The following is a 21,616-nucleotide window of genomic DNA, read 5'->3' as shown; positions in this document are numbered from 1 at the left end:
CTTTTTTAAATTGCACTACTATGTTGCACTTACATGTGGCTATTTGTAGTTTGGCTCATTTGAAACTAATGTTCTTTTACTCGATTCCTGCTGTTTGTAGTTTTTTTTCTTCATGGTTAAATGCAGTTATTGTAAGTCACTTTGGATCCATCCATCCATCTTCGTCCGCTTATCCGGTATCGGGTCGCGGGGGGAGCAGCTCCAGCAGGGGACCCCAAACTTCCCTTTCCCGAGCCACATTAACCAGCTCCGACTGGGGGATTCTGAGGCGTTCCCAGGCCAGGTTGGAGATATAATCTCTCCACCTAGTCCTGGGTCTTCCCCGAGGCCTCCTCCCAGCTGGACGTGCCTGGAACACCTCCGTAGGGAGGCACCCAGGGGGCATCCTTACCAGATGCCCGAACCACCTCAACTGGCTCCTTTCGACGCAAAGGAGCAGCGGCTCTACTCCGAGCTCCTCACGGATGACTGAGCTTCTCACCCTATCTCTAAGGGTGAAGCCAGCCACCCTCCTGAGGAAACCCATTTCGGCCGCTTGTACCCTGGATCTCGTTCTTTCGGTCATGAGCCAGCCTTCATGACCATAGGTGAGGGTAGGAACGAAAACTGACCGGTAGATCGAGAGCTTTGCCTTCTGGCTCAGCTCTCTTTTCGTCACAACGGTGCGATAGATGGAATGTAATACCGCACCCGCTGCACCGATTCTCTCCCACCACCCCCGGCTCCATTGTCCCCTCACTCGCGAACAAGACCCCAAGGTATTTGAACTCCTTCACTTGGGGTAAGGACTCATTCCCCACCTGGAGTAGGCATTCCATCGGTTTCCTGCTGAGAACCATGGCCTCAGATTTAGAGGTGCTGATCCTCATCCCAGCCGCTTCACACTCGGCTGCGAACCGATCCAGTGAGTGCTGAAGGTCACAGGCCGATGATGCCATCAGGACCACATCATCTGCAAAAGCAGCGCGAGATCCCCAGCCCACTGAACTGCAACCTTCCCCACCCCGACCGCCTTGATATCCTGTCCATAAATATTACAAACAGGATTGGTGACAAAGCGCAGCCCTGGCGGAGGCCAACCTCACCTGAAACGAACCGACTTACTGCCGAGAACCCGGACACAGCTCTCACTTTGGTCGTACAGAGATTGGATGGCCCTGAGTAGAGACCCCCTCAACCCCATACTCCCGCAGCACCTCCCACAGTATCTCCCGGGGGACCCGGTCATACGCCTTTTCCAGATCCACAAAACACATGTAGACCGGTTGGGCATTCTCCCAGGCTCCCTCCAGGATCCTTGCGAGAGTAAAGATCTGGTCCGTTGTTCCACGACCAGGATGGAATCCGCATTGTTCCTCTTCAACCCGAGGTTCGACTATCGACCGAACCCTCCTTTCCAGCACCTTGGAGTAGACTTTACCGGGGAGGCTGAGAAGTGTGATACCCCTGTAATTGGCACACACCCTCTGGTACCCCTTTTTAAAAAGGGGACCCGCCACCCCGGTCTGCCACTCCTTTGGCACTGTTCCAGACTTCCACGCAATGTTGAAGAGGCGTGTCAACCAAGACAGCCCCTCCACACCCAGAGCCTTTAGCATTTCTGGACGGATCTCATCAATCCCCGGGGCTTTGCCACTGTGGAGTTGTTTGACTACATCAGTGACTTCCGCCTGGGAAATTGACAACGATCCCCCATCATCCTCCAGCTCTGCCTCTAACATAGACATAACATAGTATTAGTCGGATTCAGGAGTTCCTCAAAGTGCTCCTTCCACCGCCCTATTACCTCCTCAGTTGAGGTCAACAGTGTCCCATCCTTACTGTACACAGCTTGGATGGTTCCCGCTTCCCCCTCCTGAGGTGGTCTCCAGAAGCACCTTGGTGCCGACCGAAAGTCCTTCCCCATGTCTTCTCCAAACTTCTCCCACACTCGCTGCTTTGCCTCTCTCACGGCAGAGGCTGCAGCCCTTGGGGCCCTTCGGTACCCTGCAACTGCCTCCGGAGTCCTCTGGGATAACATATCCCGGAAAGACTACTTCTTCAGTCGGACGGCCTCCCTGTCCACCATGGTGTTTGTGGGTTACCGCCCCTTGAGGCACCTAAGACCCTAGACCACAGCTCCTCGCCGCAGCTTCAGCAATGGAAACTTTGAACATTGTCCACTCGGGTTCAATGTCCCCAGCCTTCACAGGGATGCACAGTGATGTGACACGTTTTTTAGGCTACAACATTTTTTGTCACATACAGCAAACATCTCCTCACTATCTGCTAGCTGCCTGTCCCCTGGCAGGCAGCTAGCAGATAAAAACGCGGTCTCTGTAGACAGCCCAGGCTCCACAAACGGCAACAAAAACAAACAAACCAACCTGCACACCAAACCATAACAAACAGTGTTCCAGCCAATAACCGACATGAATACGCATTGAGTCATGAATACGCATTGTGGAAGTAGCCTACGTGCTAACGCTGCTACAGTGATGGCTCAACCAGCACATAAATCACATAAAAGCCGAGTCCGAATTAATCGCCTGTCACTGGCCTGATGTGGCTGCCGGTGAGTCTACCCCCACCCGGTGCCAACTTGAGCTGTTTAAACTTTTGTCAACATGTGCTTGCTCCACCTCGTTATAATAGTCTACATATTTAGGTTCTTCAGTTAATTTAATGGAAACACAGAGTATAATTTAAAAGACAACCAGCATAGTAAACATCATTGAGTCTGAATAATTGTTGATTCTTCAATTATTTATATGCCTTTCGTTCATAAGGATCCACCAAAAATGTAAAAATGTATCCAAGTTATGGATGTCATCATGTGAAGTCCTGTCATGTATTCTTTATTATCTCTTTTCACTGGGTGCGCTTGTTTATGTTAATGTTATTCAGTAGTGTAAATCAAATGACGGTTTCAATCATCAATTTGACAGTCCTTCAAATCATTGCTGAGTAGGAGTTCTGTGCAAAAATAATTAAAGCAGGGCTCTCACTAAATTTCAAAGGTTGTAAACTTATTTCCTTTGAAAGTGAAATTCTGCTTTTACCCCTTGATAAGTGCCAGCTTGTTTTGCGTTGGAACAATTTGATTATAGATTTAGATTTAAATAAAAACTAGATTTGAATGTTACATTGCTAGCTGTTTCTGATTGGCTGCTGTTACCTAATTTAAATTGAATGTCAAATGGTTGCATTTCTTTTAAACACATGTAAATATAATTTCTATTCACATGGCTTTTTGATCCCTGGGAAACTGATAAATCTGTTGTTTGTCATTCAATTATATGATTTTTTTATTATTTTTGATAACAGTAGTAACAATAACAGACTCTAATATTGGAGCATAATCATTAATGTTCCGGGCAATTAGCCTACATATTATTTGATGAAGGGCAGTTAGGGACCTGGTTAATGGATAGGGGGGCGCTGGCCTAAAAAAGGTTGAGAACCACTGATATATACTATGACGTTTTTATAGTATGTCAAAAATTTTGAAAAAAAGTCATAGTATAGCATGTCAAAGAGTCATAAAAAGGGTTACAGTCATCAAAATGGTATCTGAAATAAAAAACCAAACTAGTTTTTTCATTTTAAATTCCTCACTTTTTTCCATTGTCATTTAATATTTTCAAATGATTTTTCTTTTACTTTTTACCTTTGCTTTTTCATTTTACATTGATTATTCCCTTTAATGTAGTATAATCATGTTTGTAATTTGATCTCTTTAAATTTTCCCCTTTGACTTTTAATTTTAATTATGAATAAAAGCATCCTCCATAGAAGACAAAGTGAAGACATCAGATCATCTTAATGCTCAGCTTCTTATTTACTGTGACCATTCAGCAGATAAAGATTCACATTAGAGTTTCAAACCTCCACCAAACATCAACTGGCTGTCCTGAACTACAAAGATCTTTTTATACTTTTCATTTTCTTTACTTCTTTCTCTCTTTTAGACTCATGTTATCAGTTCATGCAGTGATTAACACCTGATCAGACTATATATGTGTTTCCATTTAAAGATTATGGGCCCTACTTTCCTGCTGCAGCCGCCCAACTGGAGACACATCTGACTTTTCTTCCACGTTGCAGCGAGCTGCGACTGATTTAAACCATCACAGACTCTAACAAGATTTACAGACATCAGTTGGTTTTCTTGTGTTGGTGCCCAGTTTCAGGAAAATAAAACCTGTTGTGAGATTAAATGATTAATGAGAGAAAGAGAAAGAAATCACAAGAGATGAGCTGATATTCTGCTGGACGTTGGTCCTGGAGAACTACACCAGAGGACGGATCATCATGCTGATGATCTTCAGGGAGTAGTTATAACCTTTCCAGGAGGACCAATCCACTCCAGGATTAGGGATAGTGCTGTCAGCCCCCCAAAGATAAACACCGTTTGGATTTGTAGTTTGACAGTTGTTGTACCAGAACGCCCCCAGGAATGATCTGGCACAGTTCCCTCCAGAGGAGTCCTGGTCTCTGTCAAAGGTGGAGAACTTCATTCCGTTGAAATAACTCATGGAGTCTCCTACAGAAACACAAGTGTACATTCAGAATATTATGATACAACTAACAATGATATATATTGTTTAAGTGTATTTATTTGACCAGTATAACCACAGTCTACTTCTCTACCTACAGTAAGTATTACTAAATAACACAACTACTGAACTAACCAGACACACAACACTGGACTGGTGATGTTTAATACTTATTATTGTTTAATTAAAATAATAAATCCACAGATTGAGTCAGCTATAACACTTGAACACCTCATGATTCTACTGAGTGCAGGAAAACTGGTTCACAAGCAGATAAATTAAACCAGCTAGGAGAAATCCTTAATAAATGAATTAAATACTAATTAAACATTAAAGGTACTAGTACTCGTGCTTTTTGTACTCTGCTACCACACCTGCAAATACTACTGGTACTTCAGCTGCTGCAACAAAACAACCTGAAGTCTGGGGGTACAGATGAATAAAGTGCAAAGAGTCCCTGAGATACAAACACCTGAAACCTGCTAAACAGTTGGATCATTGACAAATGTTTTTTTCCTCTTAAACTTTCTTCATAAAAAAAGAATTAGAGAAAAGAATGACTTCTGTTTAAGGCGGCATAGGGGACAGGCCAAGGGAACCAATCTCCACATTAAAGGAACACGCCGACTTATTGGGACTTTGTCTTATTCAGCGTATCCCCCAGAGTTAGATAAGTATCTATCTATCTATCTATCTATCTATCTATCTATCTATCTATCTATCTATCTATCTATCTATCTATCTATCTCTACTGCACAAACCACACACTCAACACTGGACTACTGGTGTTTAATGGCTATGATTGTTTAATTAAAATGATAAATCCACAGATTGAGTCAGCTACACTCAAACACCTCATGATGCTACTGAGAGCAGGAGAACTAGTTAGCAAGCAGAGAACTTAAAGCTAAAAAGCTAAAAGAAATCATTAATAAATAAATTAAATGCAGTTTAAAATCAATTCAATAATTACGGGTACTTGTACTAGTGCCTTGTGTACTCCTACAAATACTACTGGTACTTTGTACTGGTACTGCAGCAAAACAACCTGAAGTCTAAGAGTACAGATAAATAAAGTGCCCTAAGATACAGACACCTGAAACCTAAACACTCAAATCATTGACGAATGTTTGTTTCCTCTTAACTTTCTTCATTAAAACAGAATTAGAGACAACTATGAAAACATGATTCATGTAATGTAACCAGAGGACTGATTGGATTTCTCAGCAACTTGTGCAAGTGTACAACTTTATTTGTGCAGGGACACGAATAAGCATAAACCAATGCCACACTCTACAACATTAATGGCTTAAAGGAACACGGCGACTTATTGCAACTTTGTCTTATTCAGCCTATCCCCCAGAGTTAGATAAGTCCATACATACCCTTCTCATCTCTGTGCATGTTGTAACTCTGTCTGACGCACCCACCGCTAGCTTAACCTAGCACAGATCCTGGAGGTAACCGGCTACAACTAGCCTACTTCAGAGAGCTCCTGATTGACATCAGAACAGCTGAATGTCTACACATATTCCCCCACAGGCTAAAGACACATCTTTTCCAACTGCACCTTAGCCAAGAAGATGATGCTATATATAAAAAAAATTTAATAAATTGCACTCACATGTTGCACTTATATGTAGATATTTGTAGTTTGGCTTATTTGAATATTTGAGTACTTAAATTCCTGCTGTTTAGAGTTTGTACCTTTACAACTTAAGCTAATTTGCAATGCCTGTCTTTAGATAATGTGGAAACATCACCTGCTCCTCCGTTGAAGAATCCAGAAACAGTCAGTTTGTATCCATCACACTCAGCATCGATAAAGAATGAGGAGTAACGAGCGAACGCTTTGTTTCCTTCAAAGTCCTCCATTTGGACCAGCAGCTCGGACTTGCGATTGCGTGTCAATTGGTAGATGTTCTCAAGACCTACAGACACACGTTTAACATTTTGGTAATTTAGTAAAATATTCTCTGACATTGATTGGCATTGACATGTGGAGTTTTTGACCTTAAGTACTAAATGAATAGTGAGTTTCATGTATTCGTGACTGTTAGTTTGGTTTCATTTCTCACCCAGCCAGTACTCTCCAGCAGGGTTACCAAAGCCGGTCTTGTATTGATCCCAGCCCCTGTAGAAGTTCACTGTGCCGTCCATCCTCGTCTGGAACACCTGGAAACACAAAAGATATCTGACAGATCAAGTTTACAGACAGCAAGATTTCACTGTTATTTCAGGTCATTGGGAATATTTTGGTTTCTTTTAATAGTCCCATAAAATAGTGTGCTCACTAATGTATCATATCTCTCCACTCTGTTACATATATAACAGGGGTATGCCTGGCCACACCATATGGACTACTGATTAAACACCTGTACTTTTATCTCTATGTCAATCAGTGTGCAATCTTTGACAATCTGCATAGTCATTTTCTTGTTCTTCTCTAAACTTTAAGTTAAAGAAAGGCAGAAAGCAACAGTTCAGTTTCAGGAGGATGGGGAGATGCCCCTCCCGTCTGATTTTAGGGATCTAATGATAATGAAAGAAGAATATGTTTCCCCGTAACTGCTAGATGTGAAAATAAGTTAATGTTTGCAAACAAGTTCAACATTTCAAATTGAAAAAGGTGATGATATGTCATTACTTGTTTCTGCTGGCCCCACGTGGCCAAAACAAAACAGGTATTGCAGGTTTTAATTATTAATTGAAGCTACCAATTGAACCCTTGCATTGGTTTTGCTCTTCTTAAATAAGCCTTGCAGTAAACTGACTTAAAATAAACCTGCCTCTCTTGTGTATTTTAATCATCAGGGTATGGCTTTGCAAGTCAATGTGTATGCAAGCAGTAGCCACGTACTTCAGGTCCCATGACTATGGGAGTATCACCCCCTGTGCACTTGGAGTATGTATGAGATTGGAAAGAACCTCAGAGAACATTCAGAGAACTAAGACTCGGCTGTGACTTTAAGTTGACTTCAGTAAAAGCTCACCGTCCAGCGTCCTCCTTCTGAGTTCATGTCGCAGTACACCTACACACAAACACACAACCATTAGCAAATGTGTTTCAGCTGCAAACACTTGATACAATATATTCACACAGGCTGTAACAAGTACTATGAATACTACTACAACTATGACTACTTATATCTGTTGTCTTAGAAGCATCAGTCAGAACTTGTAACTATGTTTCTGTCAGAGATGATCTCACTGTCTTCACATGTAACACTTTTATCATCTAAAGCAGGGCTCTTCAACAGGGGGTCCTCAGAGGAAATGCAGGGGGGCCTTCAAATTATTGTTAAGTTTTTAAGTTTTAAAAAGTCCTAACATGAATCCAACATATTATAAGCAAATATTAATCCCAACTGATAATAGGCATACTGGCCTATAGGCAAGGTAGTCACTAAGGTAGCCATCCACAGATAGTTAATTTTAACCCTCATGCCCTCTTCGGTCATTTTTGTACATTTTTCTCAAGTTTTTTTTTTTCATTTTGTGATCATTTTTGCTGTGTTACTTCTTATGGCATGAAATTTTGTAGGAATCCTTCTTTTCAGTCAAATTTTTTAAATCCAGTGTTTTTTACTCTTACATGTCTTTTATACTTAAATGATTCATTTTGTACCCTCTGGACACCTTTGAGGCAAAAATGTCCACGCACACAAAAACTGTTATTAAATCATCATATATCAATATTTTTTTCTGCTTTTTTTTCATGAATCACTTAAACAACTTCTTACCTAATCAAAACCACCAACCATTCAATCATTTTCAGGATTTTAACCCTTTAAATGCCAGTTTATGTATTTGAAGTATGTCATTTTTTATAAAAAAAAAACACAAAAAATTATTTTTTTCCCATATAATGAATAATATGTAGATGGGGCTTTGGTGGTGATTAGAGGCTTGGATATGTCAAAGATAAGCAACAAAACTGATTTGATTGCATTAGTATTTTTTATGTAATTCCAGATACTCCCTCTGGACACCTTCGAGGCAAAAATGGCCCCATTGACTTCCATTATAACCACATGTTTTGATCTCACACAAACACACACACACAGAGCTCCATAATATAACTATAATTTCATGCATCGGCCTACAAGGGCAAAATGGTTGAATCTGGTGAAATACTGTAAAAATGTCAAATATGACTAGTTTTCTTCCAAATGAAATGCTGATATTACAGAATGCATGGTTTTATACTGTAAAGGCAGTGAGATCAAAACATGTGGTTATAATGGAAGTCAATGGGGCCATTTTTGCCTCGAAGGTGTCCAAAGGGAGTATCTGGAATTACATAAAAAATACTAATGCAATCAAAACAGTTTTGTTGCTTATCTTTGACATATCCAAGCCTCTAATCCCCACCAAAGCCCCATTCCCCTATGATTTCTTTTATGGAAAATAATTAATGTTTTGTTGGGTTTTTCATAAATAATTGTTACTTCAAAGATTTAAAACTGGCATTTAAAGGGTTAAAATCCAAAAAATTATTAAATTGTTGGTAGTTTTGAGCAATTTACAAGTTGTTTAAGTGATTTATGAAAAAAAAGCAGAAACAATATTGATATATGATGATTTAATATCAGTTTTTTGGACATGTACATTTTTGCCTCGAAGGTGTCCAAAGGGAGTATCTGGAACTATGTAAAAAATACTAAAGCAATCAAATTAATTTTGTTGCTTATCTTTGACATATCCAAGCCTCTAATCACCACCAAAGCCCCATCTAGATATTATTCATTATATGGAAAAAAAATCATTTTTTGTGTTTTTTGTAATAAAAAATGAAATACTTCAAATATATAAACTGGCATTTAAAGGGTTAAAATCCTGAAAATGATTGAATGTTTGGTAGTTTTGATTAGGTTAGAAGTTGTTTAAGTGATTTATTAAAAAAAAGCAGAAAAAAATATTGATATATGATGATTTAATAACAGTTTTTGTGTGCGTGGACATTTTTGCCTCGAAGGTGTCGAGAGTAAGTTTTTTTAAGGAGGGCATGATTCACTTTGCCACATGTGTTTTTAACATTAAAACATGATTTATAAAATCATGCCAACAATTATTAGACTATTTTAATAGCCTATGCAAACAAAGGTATGAAGGCTTTAGGCCGCCCTACATGTTATTGTAGGCCCAGTTTAATATGCAACTTCATTTTCTATGTAGCAGGGGCAGGGGCGCCGCCAGGAATTTTGGGCCCCATGACAAAAAATCTAATTGGGCCCCCTCTGCGCAGCTGTTGTCACCACATCTCTAGGACCTAACTGTCCCATCAAAAGCTTTACATAACTCTAATTAAAGGCTTGCAACTGTCTTGCTGCTTGTAGTTCAATACTAGTACTAGCACAATATATTGCTGCTGGTGATTTGTACATGCATGCAAGCAGGGGTTAAATTGGAATTTGTTATGTGGGGGGGCTCTCCCTAGGGGGGTCCAGGGGTCCATAAAAAAAACTGAAAAATAAACCATTAAATGGCACTTTCTGGAGAGTTTTGTGCAAAGAAATAGAAATAGAGTCTTACATGATATGTGCAAAACTGCAAGGTTAAGAGTCTATATTTTGCATTGTTGTAGTATCAACAGGTATTAGGGCATTAGGGACAAAATAGACATGCCATTTCAAACATCTTTCATTTATTGTCAGAAATATCATGTTTTCAAAAGCATCACTTTCATCTTTTTTTTTGTGACATATTTAGACTGCAAGCAGGCACATCTGGACACGAGCAGGCTTATGTGCTGGGGCTGAGCCCCGGAGAGCCCCGGCCCAATTTAACCCCTGCATGCAAGTCTAGTATGTATTTCAATATTTGATGCAAGATTGCCATATACTAATAAATAACACTAACACTACAGAACATTGACCCAAATTACCTAGTTCTGTATCACCACCACTTGATTACATACATTAGATACGATAGATTTTTTTGTGTTTGTGTGTTTGTGTGTGTGTGTGTGTGTGTGTGTGTGTGTGTGTGTGTGTGTGTGTGTGTGTGTGTGTGTGTGTGTGTGCAAGCTTCTCAAATAAATTGTCCTTCATGATGGGAATAATAAAGTCTGTATCTATAGATGTCATTCCATAATTCAATCTACATGAACGTATCAAACTGGATTATTTTAATATTGTCTGTATCTTACATGCAGGCTCAGGTAAGCTACTCACTGTCCAGCATCCAGTACAGACAGTAGGTTTTTTATTTTTATTTTACATTATGTGATAAAATAATTGTTATTAATGTGTTTGAATTTTTGTCATTAACAAATATTTCATTTTCTTTTTTTGTAATGGTAAAAAGAGCAAGAGAGACAGAGAAATCCCCACAGACTCCCTGCAGTGATGCTAACTGGCATGTCATTGAACACAATGTTGCTCACCTTCTTCACTGGGACAGGGATGGGCACAGTTAGGGGGAGACTGGGGTGCTGCTGACACATCTGTTAAGTCTGCTAAAAGGGGCAGGGACAATGACTGAATATGAATATCTTGCAAAACGTTTCCCTGCACTGATTAAATGGTGATTAAATGTAGGCTAACACTAGTCTGTAGCTAGCTAGCTTATTTCACTATGGACATTAAGCCAACAGGTTAATACCACTCACAGACTAGAGGATACCCACCTTTCTTGGTGAAAAACTGGGTTACAGTTTGACACCCTTTCCTTTGTTTTTCCTCTCTTTTCTCTCTTTCCTTTTTTGAAAACTAGATTTTGATATAATGTTACTTGGCAACATTGTGGTCACTGTAGTTCTGGCGCATCTACTGACTGCAACTAAACACCGTCGCTGAGTACGCTAAGGCAGGACCAAACCATTTCATGCAGATACAGGGGGGTGGTCGGTCAATATGGATGTTTACTTTTTGGTCAATGGGGATATTTAACTTTTACTGCCAAAAACAAGTAAAACAAAGAGATCATTAATTGTATTATTATATTTGAAATATATATACTTGAATGATGATGGTTTAATAATTTTATATTGGTTTTGACCTATTTTTTGGGGCCCCTGTCAGTCATGGGCCCTTGGAATTGTCCTAACTTTTCCCCCCTATACGGCGCCCCTGAGCAGGGGGTCCCTGTTCCATCTCTCTTTCAGTTAGGGGGTCCTTGGCTTAAAAAACGTTGAAGACCCCTGATCTTAAGGTCAACCCTCAACCCAGAGAGGATGAAGTGTACCTGGATGGCATACGTGGATCTGATGGGATAGATGGTGTACACTCCACTGGTTTGGGTGTCTGGATTATTATTGATGTCACTGCAGTCCTTGGGCAGAACAGGAGGGTAGCAGCTGGTCAACATTGGAGCCAGGAGCAGGACGACGACTGAAACCAGCTGGAACATAGATATTAAGTTGACATGGCGTAAGGTTAAAAGCTTCTGGACTGTTTCAACATTTTGACCTGCAGATTTAAATTAACCTAATGGGGGAAGAGTACTAGAATATTGCAGTCAAGCAAAAGTATTTGTGTAAAAGTAGGCCTGTTAAAAATGTACTCTGAGTAAATCTTACAGTTACATTTCTTACCAGTGTATCTTGACTGGGAATCAAATGAATGCAAAGAAAGTTACTTTATGAACTTAATTTTAAGATTTGTATTTGTTATTATTTATTACTGTAAACAAAAGAAAAATGTGTGAATCTGTCATTATTGCACAATTCTTTCAAGTTCCTAACTAAAAAACTAAAAATCCCTATCTTTACCAGATTCAATATAGTGTGCAGTAACTCCTATGTAAATCATTTTGATTACTCCTGACGTCCAGTGATCACCAGTTAATGAGACAGCGTTTGCACTTTGCAGTAGTTCCAGTGTGGCTGCTTTCTCCGTGGAGTACAGGCTGTGTATGGTGAAACTACCGTCCCCCTCAACGGCAATGACACAGGTCAGAACATGCCAACCATAGTACGTCTTTAAGACCCGAATCCTCTACGATGCTGACAGGTCTGCAGTTAGTTGCCACCTATTTCGCAAGAGCGGTAGTAATTCTTTTGGATTTGGTTTCATCAACAGGTCGGCAACTAGTAGCACTTGTAGCACACTCCAAAATAGTGCTTTGCCTGAATCGGTAGCATGCTAGTGGGTAGCATCAACCTGACTCACGTTAATTAGCTCGTAGGTGGTAGCTCAAGCTTGACGTGCTTCGGTGATATTTTAATTCGGCTTTACACAATGTGCATGTGGCTTTCGACTTGTCTACGAGCCGTCAGGGAGATTTGGAAAATAGAAAGCACCATTCAGAATTGTGTTGCTGCTGTCTTTCTCCATCATGGCTGCAGCCTGCAGCAGGAGGATTTGTTAGGAGGAAGTATGGCAGCTTGATGATAAGTAAAGGTGCAGCAAAGGGTCAAAATAGTAGCCTGTTAGGCACGACGCCAAGCCGAGTGAAGTGTAAAATAAATTAATAAATGCCGGCATGCGATTAATGTGATTAAAAGAAATTAACGCATTATGCTCGGCCCTTAATCGCATCGCGATTAACCCGTTAATGCTGACAGCCCTAGTCAAAATTATTAAGTAGAAGTATAGATACTAGGGTTTGAAAAGACTTCTGTAAAAGTTGAAGTATCAACTCAAGCTTTTTACTCAAGTAAAAGTGTAAAAGTACTGGTTTCAAAACTACTTAAAGTATAAAAGTAAAAGTAATGTAAGGGGAAAAAATTGCCGTTAAAGACAAAAGCTTAGCCCACCCCACAGGGGCCTATAGTGCACTAACCCACCTCCACAAAAAAAACATTTTTCTAAAGGCCATAATGACTATAATGTAATATATAAAATCATACCTGCAAACTCAGAAGGGCTGAAAAAGGTGACACATCTCTTCTGTGTTTTTCAGACAACGGCAGCTACAGTCTGGTGTTACAATCCTCTCCAGTGAAATACAGACACACTTTACACCGTTTAGCTGTCAGAATTTTAACCGTGTTCACTCCAGCTGCTAGCTAACGCTAGGCTAACGTTACCTGCTATCAGGTGTAGTGTGACCGTAACTAGCGTCCCGTGCGGCGATGTTTCAGTTCCCTCTAACGTCCGTTTTCGGAGCATCAGAGAGAAGCGCAGTCATTTAAGTGGCACCTACATAAGGCACCGAAATCTGCGTTGCTATTCGGTTCGGTAGATAACGGTCGTTAAGGCACCGGTGGCGTATTAGCACCGGGTCTGTGCAGGTGAGATGGATCGCGTACAAACCAATAGGGTGTCGGAATGGTATATGTTTATACTTCTCATCCAACCACAATCAAAAAAAATGTTGTGTGTTTTTTTGAACGATGACGAGCCGGAATGAAAACAAGCCAAACTGAAATATGAGTAACGAGGCTATGTTTAAAATGTAAGGAGTAAAAAGTACAGATAATCACGTGAAAATGTAAGGAGTAGAAGTAAAAAGTCTGCTGTAAAATAATTACTCCAGTAAACTATAGATACCCAAAATTTCTACTTAAGTAAGGTAACGAAGTATTTGTACTTCGTTACTTGACACCTCTGATTATCAATTATGAACATGAGCCACCTTCCTTAGTGTAGCTTCAATAGAAATGACCAGAAAAGAGACTATAACAATAAAACAAAATTTGATTTGGGGGCCTGGGTGGCCTAGTGGTAGAGCACCCATATATAGAGCCTCAGTCCTTGACGCAGAGGTCACAGGGTCGACCTGCAACACTTTCCTGCATGTCATTCCCCCCCTCTCTCTCCCCTCTCATGTAAAAGCTGTCACTAATAAAGGCCTAAATGCGGGGGGGTAAAATCACAACAACACAAAGATTTACTGATTTACCTTCATTGTCGAAGTTCTGCTGGAATGAGGCTTTAAAAATCCTGATGTCAGTCTGTCTGGATCTCTGATGAGCTGTTTATATGCCAAAAATTATTTAAAACTTTAGTGTTCAATACTTTGTATTAGTGCAGATTACAGTTTTTTCCGATTGCTAAACAACAGTGAGCACAACTGGAGTCATGTGTGCAAAACTCAAACTACAGTCTGCACTACCAACAGTCACTAAACAGTTCACATCACCTGCAAAACTCATTCAAAGCAACACAACTCTTAACACACGTCTCAAAACAGGCTCAGTGCAGCCAAACACTATGCACAATCCTCACTGAGATAACACACACACACACACACACTGAGATAACACACACTGTCACTCAGAACACACTGAGAGTAAAAACACTAGCCTCAAACACCAATACAGAAATTACAAACTTTTTCATCTTTACAGTTTGAACAATTTGAGTGACTTGACACTACTCAACAGTTTATTTAAGGAAAAAATATAGAGTGTATAACATACCAATTTTTACAAAATGTAAACAAGAAGGAATGAAAATCAGCAGTTTTCTTCAATAAAGTATTTTGTCTCTAGTAATTTATGGAATTACTGGGGGAAAGAAAACTAAAGGTACATAACAGTACCAGAGAATAATATGACTAATCCTGCCTCTCTCCAGCATCATGTGGCAAGTTCACATTGGATGTCACATTGGATGTCTGCATCATCTCTAAATACTAATGAATGTGGTGTTTCTATTGCTTTCACCTCCATTACTTTCTGAAAAACAGTAAGAACGCAGTTTTACTATTGTAAAGATATAGTATTTTTCACTTTTTTTTATAGCTGTGTATATAACCTCAGACATCTTACCTGGACATGTTGGTATCTTTGCTCTTTTACCCGTTTCTCTCAAACGGTACAGTGTATAATTGTTTCATTCCTTTTTGGTGTTTGTATACAATAAAAGTCTTTCTGAGCTTTCTCTGTATAAATACTGTATATGTTCACTAACTAGTCTAAAATAAGATAAGATAATAACACCTGCTTAGGCTTTCAGCTAAAATTGCAATCAGCAGTGTTTGATAGGCACCAGACTGAAATCTATTCTGTTTTGAATGTGTGGTTAACAGTTCTGATAGCAGTGTGTTAGCATTTGAACAAAGTGCTGTAAATCTACAGTGTTGTGCACGTTGTGGTTAAAGTGATGGGATAAGTGTGTAGAGTTTTGAAAACTGTGTTCAAGCAATGGAAAACGAACTAGAGTTTGGTCCACATGAACTGCTGCTGTGCAGACTGGAGTTTGAGTTTTGCACATGTGACTCCAGTTGTGCCCACTGTCGTCTAGCAATCGGAAAAAACTGTAAAAATGGGAGAGGTCTACTTCATCACTTTTCAATCACAACAAACAAAGAAGACTTCCCAGATTTGGGAGTGACTGTCCAGCATCAGTTTTGAATCAGTTATATAAAATATACAATCTGTTGGCATTAATACAGCCATAGCTTGATAATAGTGTTGGCCAAAATTGCCTTTTGTGTCTTTAGCTTAAGACTAAGTACATACAAAATCCCAAATCAATATTAATATTAAGTAATGTTAATGTCTGAACTCACCGGCAGGTTGAACTGAAGAGATTTTGAGCTCCAGAGGAAAACAAGTTGCACCTTCTCCTTCACTCTGTCACACTGTCACACCCTCAATGATTATATATGCAGAAGGCACTGTGATGTCACACCAATCCGACCAATCACAAACTAGGCTGCGGCACCGATGGGGGTTTATTGTTTGTCCAAACATCTTCTTCATCACGGTTTAACTCTTTCCACATGTATTGTGTTGTCTCTATTGCCTTTGTCCTGCTCAATGTCTATAGTGTATCATATCCTGTCATTTCATCGTGGGCGCAAGAAGTAGGGGGGGGGCAAGGAGCCATGTGGCCCCACAGTTTACAGCCCTGTCCCACTTTCCTTCTAAGTTGCGGATCCCTGTATCTCAGCAAATGCCCCTTTATTGCATCAATGTAAATAGATGTTTCAATCGTACCCATCCACCACGTGCACGTAGACTGGATGGGGTAAGGATTTATTTTTACTCGCACATCATTGTATCTGTATACATGCGAGTCATATTAATCTGTTCAGTCTCCACTCAGCTGTGTCTTACGGTTGTAACTGTGACTTGAACTGAAGCGTTTATTTATGTTTCCAGTCTATTTTTTGACCAAAAGCATTTAACTACTAAATTATTTCCCTGAGGGGATCAATAAAGTATTCTAATTCACATGTATCATCATCATTTATTCACGTTTTGCAACCGGCGGAGCAGTGTGCTGTAGTGATGCACTAAGTGCCTAAAAGCGGTGCGGTCTTTCTTCGCCACCCACAGTAGTGGGGAGATATAGAGCAGGCTAAATAAACAGTCAAGTTGTTCCAAAGGTGTTCTTCATTGTTTGAATACAAGCAAAGCACCACCCAGCGACCAGCTGAGCTGAATGCACGCTCACTTGATGCACAGCAGCTCTGCCCAGCATGTGTATAGTGATGGCCCACGCTTCCCATCATGCAGTGATGGACTGACTAGTGTGTAAACATCGCCATTTTATGTTACGATATACAAATTCATTATTGTTAGTCTCATGACTACATGACACATGGACTCTAGATGAAGGGGAGATTGTTTCTGAACAGGAAATGTTCTTAAGGAAAATTATTGCGTTTCTTTGGCATCAGAAATGGAGAGTGTTAATTTCACCTTAGGTAAATAACACTGGATCTTCACTCACTTGTTCCGAGATTTCCTCATACCTGAGTAGTGGAATGAGTTGTATCTCCCAGGGGAGGGGCCAGACTAAGAGACATTTGCGGAATCCATGAATTGACCAAGAAGAAGCTGGAAACTGGGGCCCCTTCCTGCCGCAAGAACTGTATGGATCTGGTCCTATGGGGACCAGTTGGGCACTGCCCACCGACCACAGGGATATACATAGGGGTCAGGAGTAATGTCAACCAGCCGGTAGGCAAAAGCATGGACCTAGGCATGCAGATCCCTGGCATCTGAGGACTGGTTGTAGGGACATGAAATATCTCCTTTCTGGCTGTCGCCCAGAGATGTCCCATGAGCCCCCAGCTGAGCAGCACTGTGTTAGAGTCCTCCCCACAGAATGTCTCTACTCTACGTGTCTATACGTTGCTGAGAGGAAAGATTTGACTGTTATTCGAGCATGGGGAGATTCGTACGTGTTCTTGGTACACTTTAGGCCAAAAATCAATGATCGACTTTGTGGTTGTGTCATCCGATCTGCGGCCGTATGTCATGGACACTTTGGATCTTAACTCCCACCTCTGTAAGGATTTCTCTTACTTCACGGGAAGTTTTGGGACATGGAGCCCAAGTGGGCCATGTTCAGGACCCTCCATTGTTAGAGGCAGCTAGGAGTTGTAAAGGTCGGATGTGGAAACAACCTCAGGACTATTTGTTAAGATAAGACTAAACAGGTCGAACCAGAAGTACTAAAGTGTCAGGACTATGTGACAAATGGACTCTGGATGAAGGGAGATTGTTTCTGAACAGGAAATGTTCTTAAGGAAAAGTATTGTGTTTCATTCCCATCAGAGAATTAAAAATACATCCTTCCTTGTTCAGAATGTACAGAAATGTGACCTTGCTGCCTATTCAGGACTCCACAGTGTGTCTCCTCCCTCTGATGCTAAGGAATCTGTTGCATCATCATTTAAAATTAGGTCAGATAAGATTAACTTTTATTGATCCCCAGAGAGGAAATTCAAGGGTCCCAGAAGCACAAAAAATGCAACAAGTACAGATAACTAGAGAAAGTGAAATACATAAATAAGTTATTTAAAACTAAAATAATAGGATACAAGAGCAAATGGAGACAGAATTGCAATATAAAGTGAGAGAAGTGCTTAGCCTAACGTGTAATTTTTTTTTGTTCCGTTACCTCCAACCCCTGAGTCACCAGATCCGCTCCCCCTCTGCGCTCCGGGACCTCCCACTTCACAAATTAAGCACTGCAGCTAGGAGTTGTGAATGTCATGGGTTCATAAGCACCGTACATGGGTTGACAGAGCTTTCACCATCTACACCCTCCCTCTGGAACTCCCTACTCATACACATCCATGACTGTACTGACCTGGACACATTCAAAACACACCTCTTCAGATTAGCTTTCCACATTCAATAGTCTTACATTTCTCACCTGAGAGTTACTAGTTTTATTGTTTATAATTGCTACTAATATGCTTGTTTTATGTGTTGGTTTTATTGCTTATCTGTTGTTAAAGTGATGGTTCGGAGTAATTTACCCTAGGGTCCTTTGCACCATGACCTCGAGCCAAACACCCCCCCAGAAGCTTTTTTCACCTGGGTCTAACATTGGGAGAGTTAGCGTAGAGTAGCGTTATCAGCTGAATAGCTTAGCGCAGGGGCTAATGGACCCACGTTTGTATCTCTTAAATGACCCCACTAATAATGCCCGAAATGATACCAAACTTCTACAGTAGTACAAACAGGTTATGCTCTCATAAAACGATGGATTGGAAAGTTTGTAAGTACACCAGAAGTTTATGTAAATAACACTTGCCTGCTGGCTTCTGCTCTCTGCTGTTGTTGTTGCTGCTGTAAGACGAGTGCTTAGGGACGTCTACAAATTACAACACCGAAAAGAGATGCAACAAAAATATTTATTAATTTAACTTTTTTTTTTAAGTAAGTGCTGTAGTATAACTAGCAGTAGACAAGTAATAATTGAGGTAAGTTTGGAGACATTACCTTATTTAATTATTAAATTAATAAATATTTTTGTTGTATCTCTTTTCGGTGTTGTAATTTGTAGACTGTCCCTGAGCACTCTAGCAGCAGCAGCAGAGACGAGAAGCCAGCAGGCAAGTGCTATTTACATAAACTTCTGGTGTACCTACAAACTTTCCAATCCATCGTTTTATGAGTACATAACCTATTTGTACTACTTGTAGACCTTTGGTATCATTTCGGGCATTATTAGTGGGGTCATTTAAGAGATACAAACGTGGGTCCATTAGTTCACGCCAAGCTATTCAGCTGATAACGCTACTTCACGCCTAACTCTCCCAATGTTAGACCCAGGTGAAAAAGCTTTGGGGGTGTGTTTGCTCGAGGTCATGGTGCAAAGGACCCTAGGGTGAAACTACTCCATCACTTTAATGTGCTAAATGTGAAGGGGCGTAGCACAACATTCTGGGCCCTGTAGAAAGGCATTCTCTATGGGCCCCTCCCCACATCCACAGCTATTCATTCTAGCCTCTTTTTGGGCCCTCCTCACATGAGGGGCCTGGCGCACTCAGTCCCCTTTTTCTCCCCAGTCCGACCCCTGTATATGTATATGTGTGCTGGTTTTACTGTAAAGTGTCTTTGAGTACCATGTAAAGTGCTATATAAATAAAATGTATTATTATTATTATTATTGTTATTATTATTACATAGTGGAAACAACCAACCTCAGGATAACGTAACACCTAGACTCTGGATGAAGGGGAGATTGTTTCTGATTCTTTCAGAAAAGGAAATGTTCTTAAGGAAAAGTGTTGTGTTTCGTAGCTGAAGAGTGAATGAGATGTATTATCTGTCAAACTTTTGACCTGCAGTAACAAAGACACTCTATTCAGAGGTTAGTTTAGTAAATCCTTTTTGTTATGATAAATGTGACCGTGCTGCCGATTCAGGACTCTACAGTGTGTCTCCTACCTCTGATGCTAATGAGTAATGTTCATTTAAGATAAGGTGAGATAAGATGACATTTGGTTGACCCCAGAGGGTTTTCATGCATATATGCAATACACAGGTATTCATGACTGTACAATAGAAAAAAGGGTGCATGGATGGGATCCTATAGAGGCTTGCAAAAGTATTCCTACCCCTTGAACTTTTGTCACGTTACAACCACAACTGTAAATGTATTTCATTGGGATTTCATGAGATAGACCAACACAAAGCATAATTGTGAAGTGGAAGGAAAATGATACATAGTTTTCAAAAACTTTTTCAAGTAGAAAAGTGTGGCGTGCAAAAGTGTTCAGCCCCCTTTACTCTGATAGCCTTAAATAAAATCCAGTGCAACCAATTGTCTTCAGAAGTCACCTAATTAGTAGATAGAGTCCATCTGTGTGTAATCTAATCTCAGTACAAATACAGCTGTTCTGGGAAGTTCCTCAGTGGTTTGTTAGAGTGAACAAACAGCATCATGAAGCTCAAGAAACATACCAGACAGGTCAGGGATAAAGTTGTGGAAAAGTTTAAAGCAGGGTTATGTTATAAAAAAATATCTTGTATGTTAGAATGGCCCAGTCAAAGTCAAGACCTAAATCCAATTGAGAATCTCTGGCAAGACTAGGAAATTGCTGTTGACAGACGCTTTCCATCCAATCTGACTGAGCTTGAGCTATTTTGCAAAGAAGAATGGGCAAAGGTTTCAGTCTCTAGATGTGCAAATCTGGTAGACATACGCCAAAAGACTTGCAGCTGTAACTGCAGCGAAAAGTGGTTCTACAAAGTATTGACTCAGGCGGGCTGAATACTTTTGCGTTCAGTTTTTTATTTGTAAAAATGTTTTTTAAACCATGTATCATTTTCCTTCCACTTCAGTTATGCGCCACTTTGTGTTGGTCTATCACATAACATCCCAATGAAATACATTTACGTTTGCGGTAGTAAAGTGACAAAATGTGGAAAAGTTCAAGGGGTAGGAATACTTTTGCAAGGCTCTGTTTATACCTTTTTTAGCCTCTGGAAGGCCTACTATTTTCCTACTTTTGGGCCCTGTTTTAGCCCAGTTTAGCTCTGTTTTGGCCCTATTTAGCTCTGTTTTGGCCCTGTCTTAGCTCTGTTTTAGCTCTGTTTTTGGCCCTGTTTTAGCCCTGTTTTAGCTCTGTTTGGGCCCAGTTTTAACCCTTTTGGAAAGTCTATGATTGCAAGAAAGATATCGTTGAAATGTAATGTCTTCTCTGCTTCTAAACCCAAAAAGTCTCTACACTCTATTAAATATGACAGAACGTGAGGTTTGCTGTTGTGCACGACATCGTCGGCCCCAGGGGGTTGATAACTGTTATTTTACCTTCTGTCTCCATTTACTTTGGTATACTTTTCTATCGTTGTATTCTATTCTAATTTAGTTTTATATAACTTATTATTCATGTCTTTTACTTTCGTAGCTCACCACTTTGTCTCGAGCTGTTCTATTCTAGTTGCTTTTGTTGTAATGCAGTCATTTTAACGCATTACTAATACAGTTCTGGGA

General features: G+C 40.3%; 1 protein-coding gene across 1 annotated transcript; it reads right to left on the bottom strand.

The window, feature by feature from the left end:
• Positions 1–3,944: 3,944 nt before the first annotated feature.
• LOC120551422 (microfibril-associated glycoprotein 4-like) lies at positions 3,945–16,007 on the bottom strand. Its single transcript, XM_039788855.1, has 7 exons — positions 15,942–16,007; positions 14,328–14,399; positions 11,727–11,882; positions 7,532–7,570; positions 6,617–6,713; positions 6,302–6,469; positions 3,945–4,525 (listed from the first exon to the last, which is right to left on the bottom strand). Exons 2-7 carry the CDS (start codon positions 14,331–14,333, stop codon positions 4,272–4,274), a joined length of 720 nt encoding a protein of 239 aa, XP_039644789.1. The 5' UTR covers positions 14,334–14,399; positions 15,942–16,007; the 3' UTR covers positions 3,945–4,271.
• Positions 16,008–21,616: the final 5,609 nt, after the last annotated feature.

This window comes from Perca fluviatilis, chromosome 21, assembly GCF_010015445.1.
Source record: "Perca fluviatilis chromosome 21, GENO_Pfluv_1.0, whole genome shotgun sequence".
NCBI lineage: Eukaryota > Metazoa > Chordata > Actinopteri > Perciformes > Percidae > Perca > Perca fluviatilis.
This window is presented reverse-complemented; position numbering and strand designations above follow the sequence as displayed.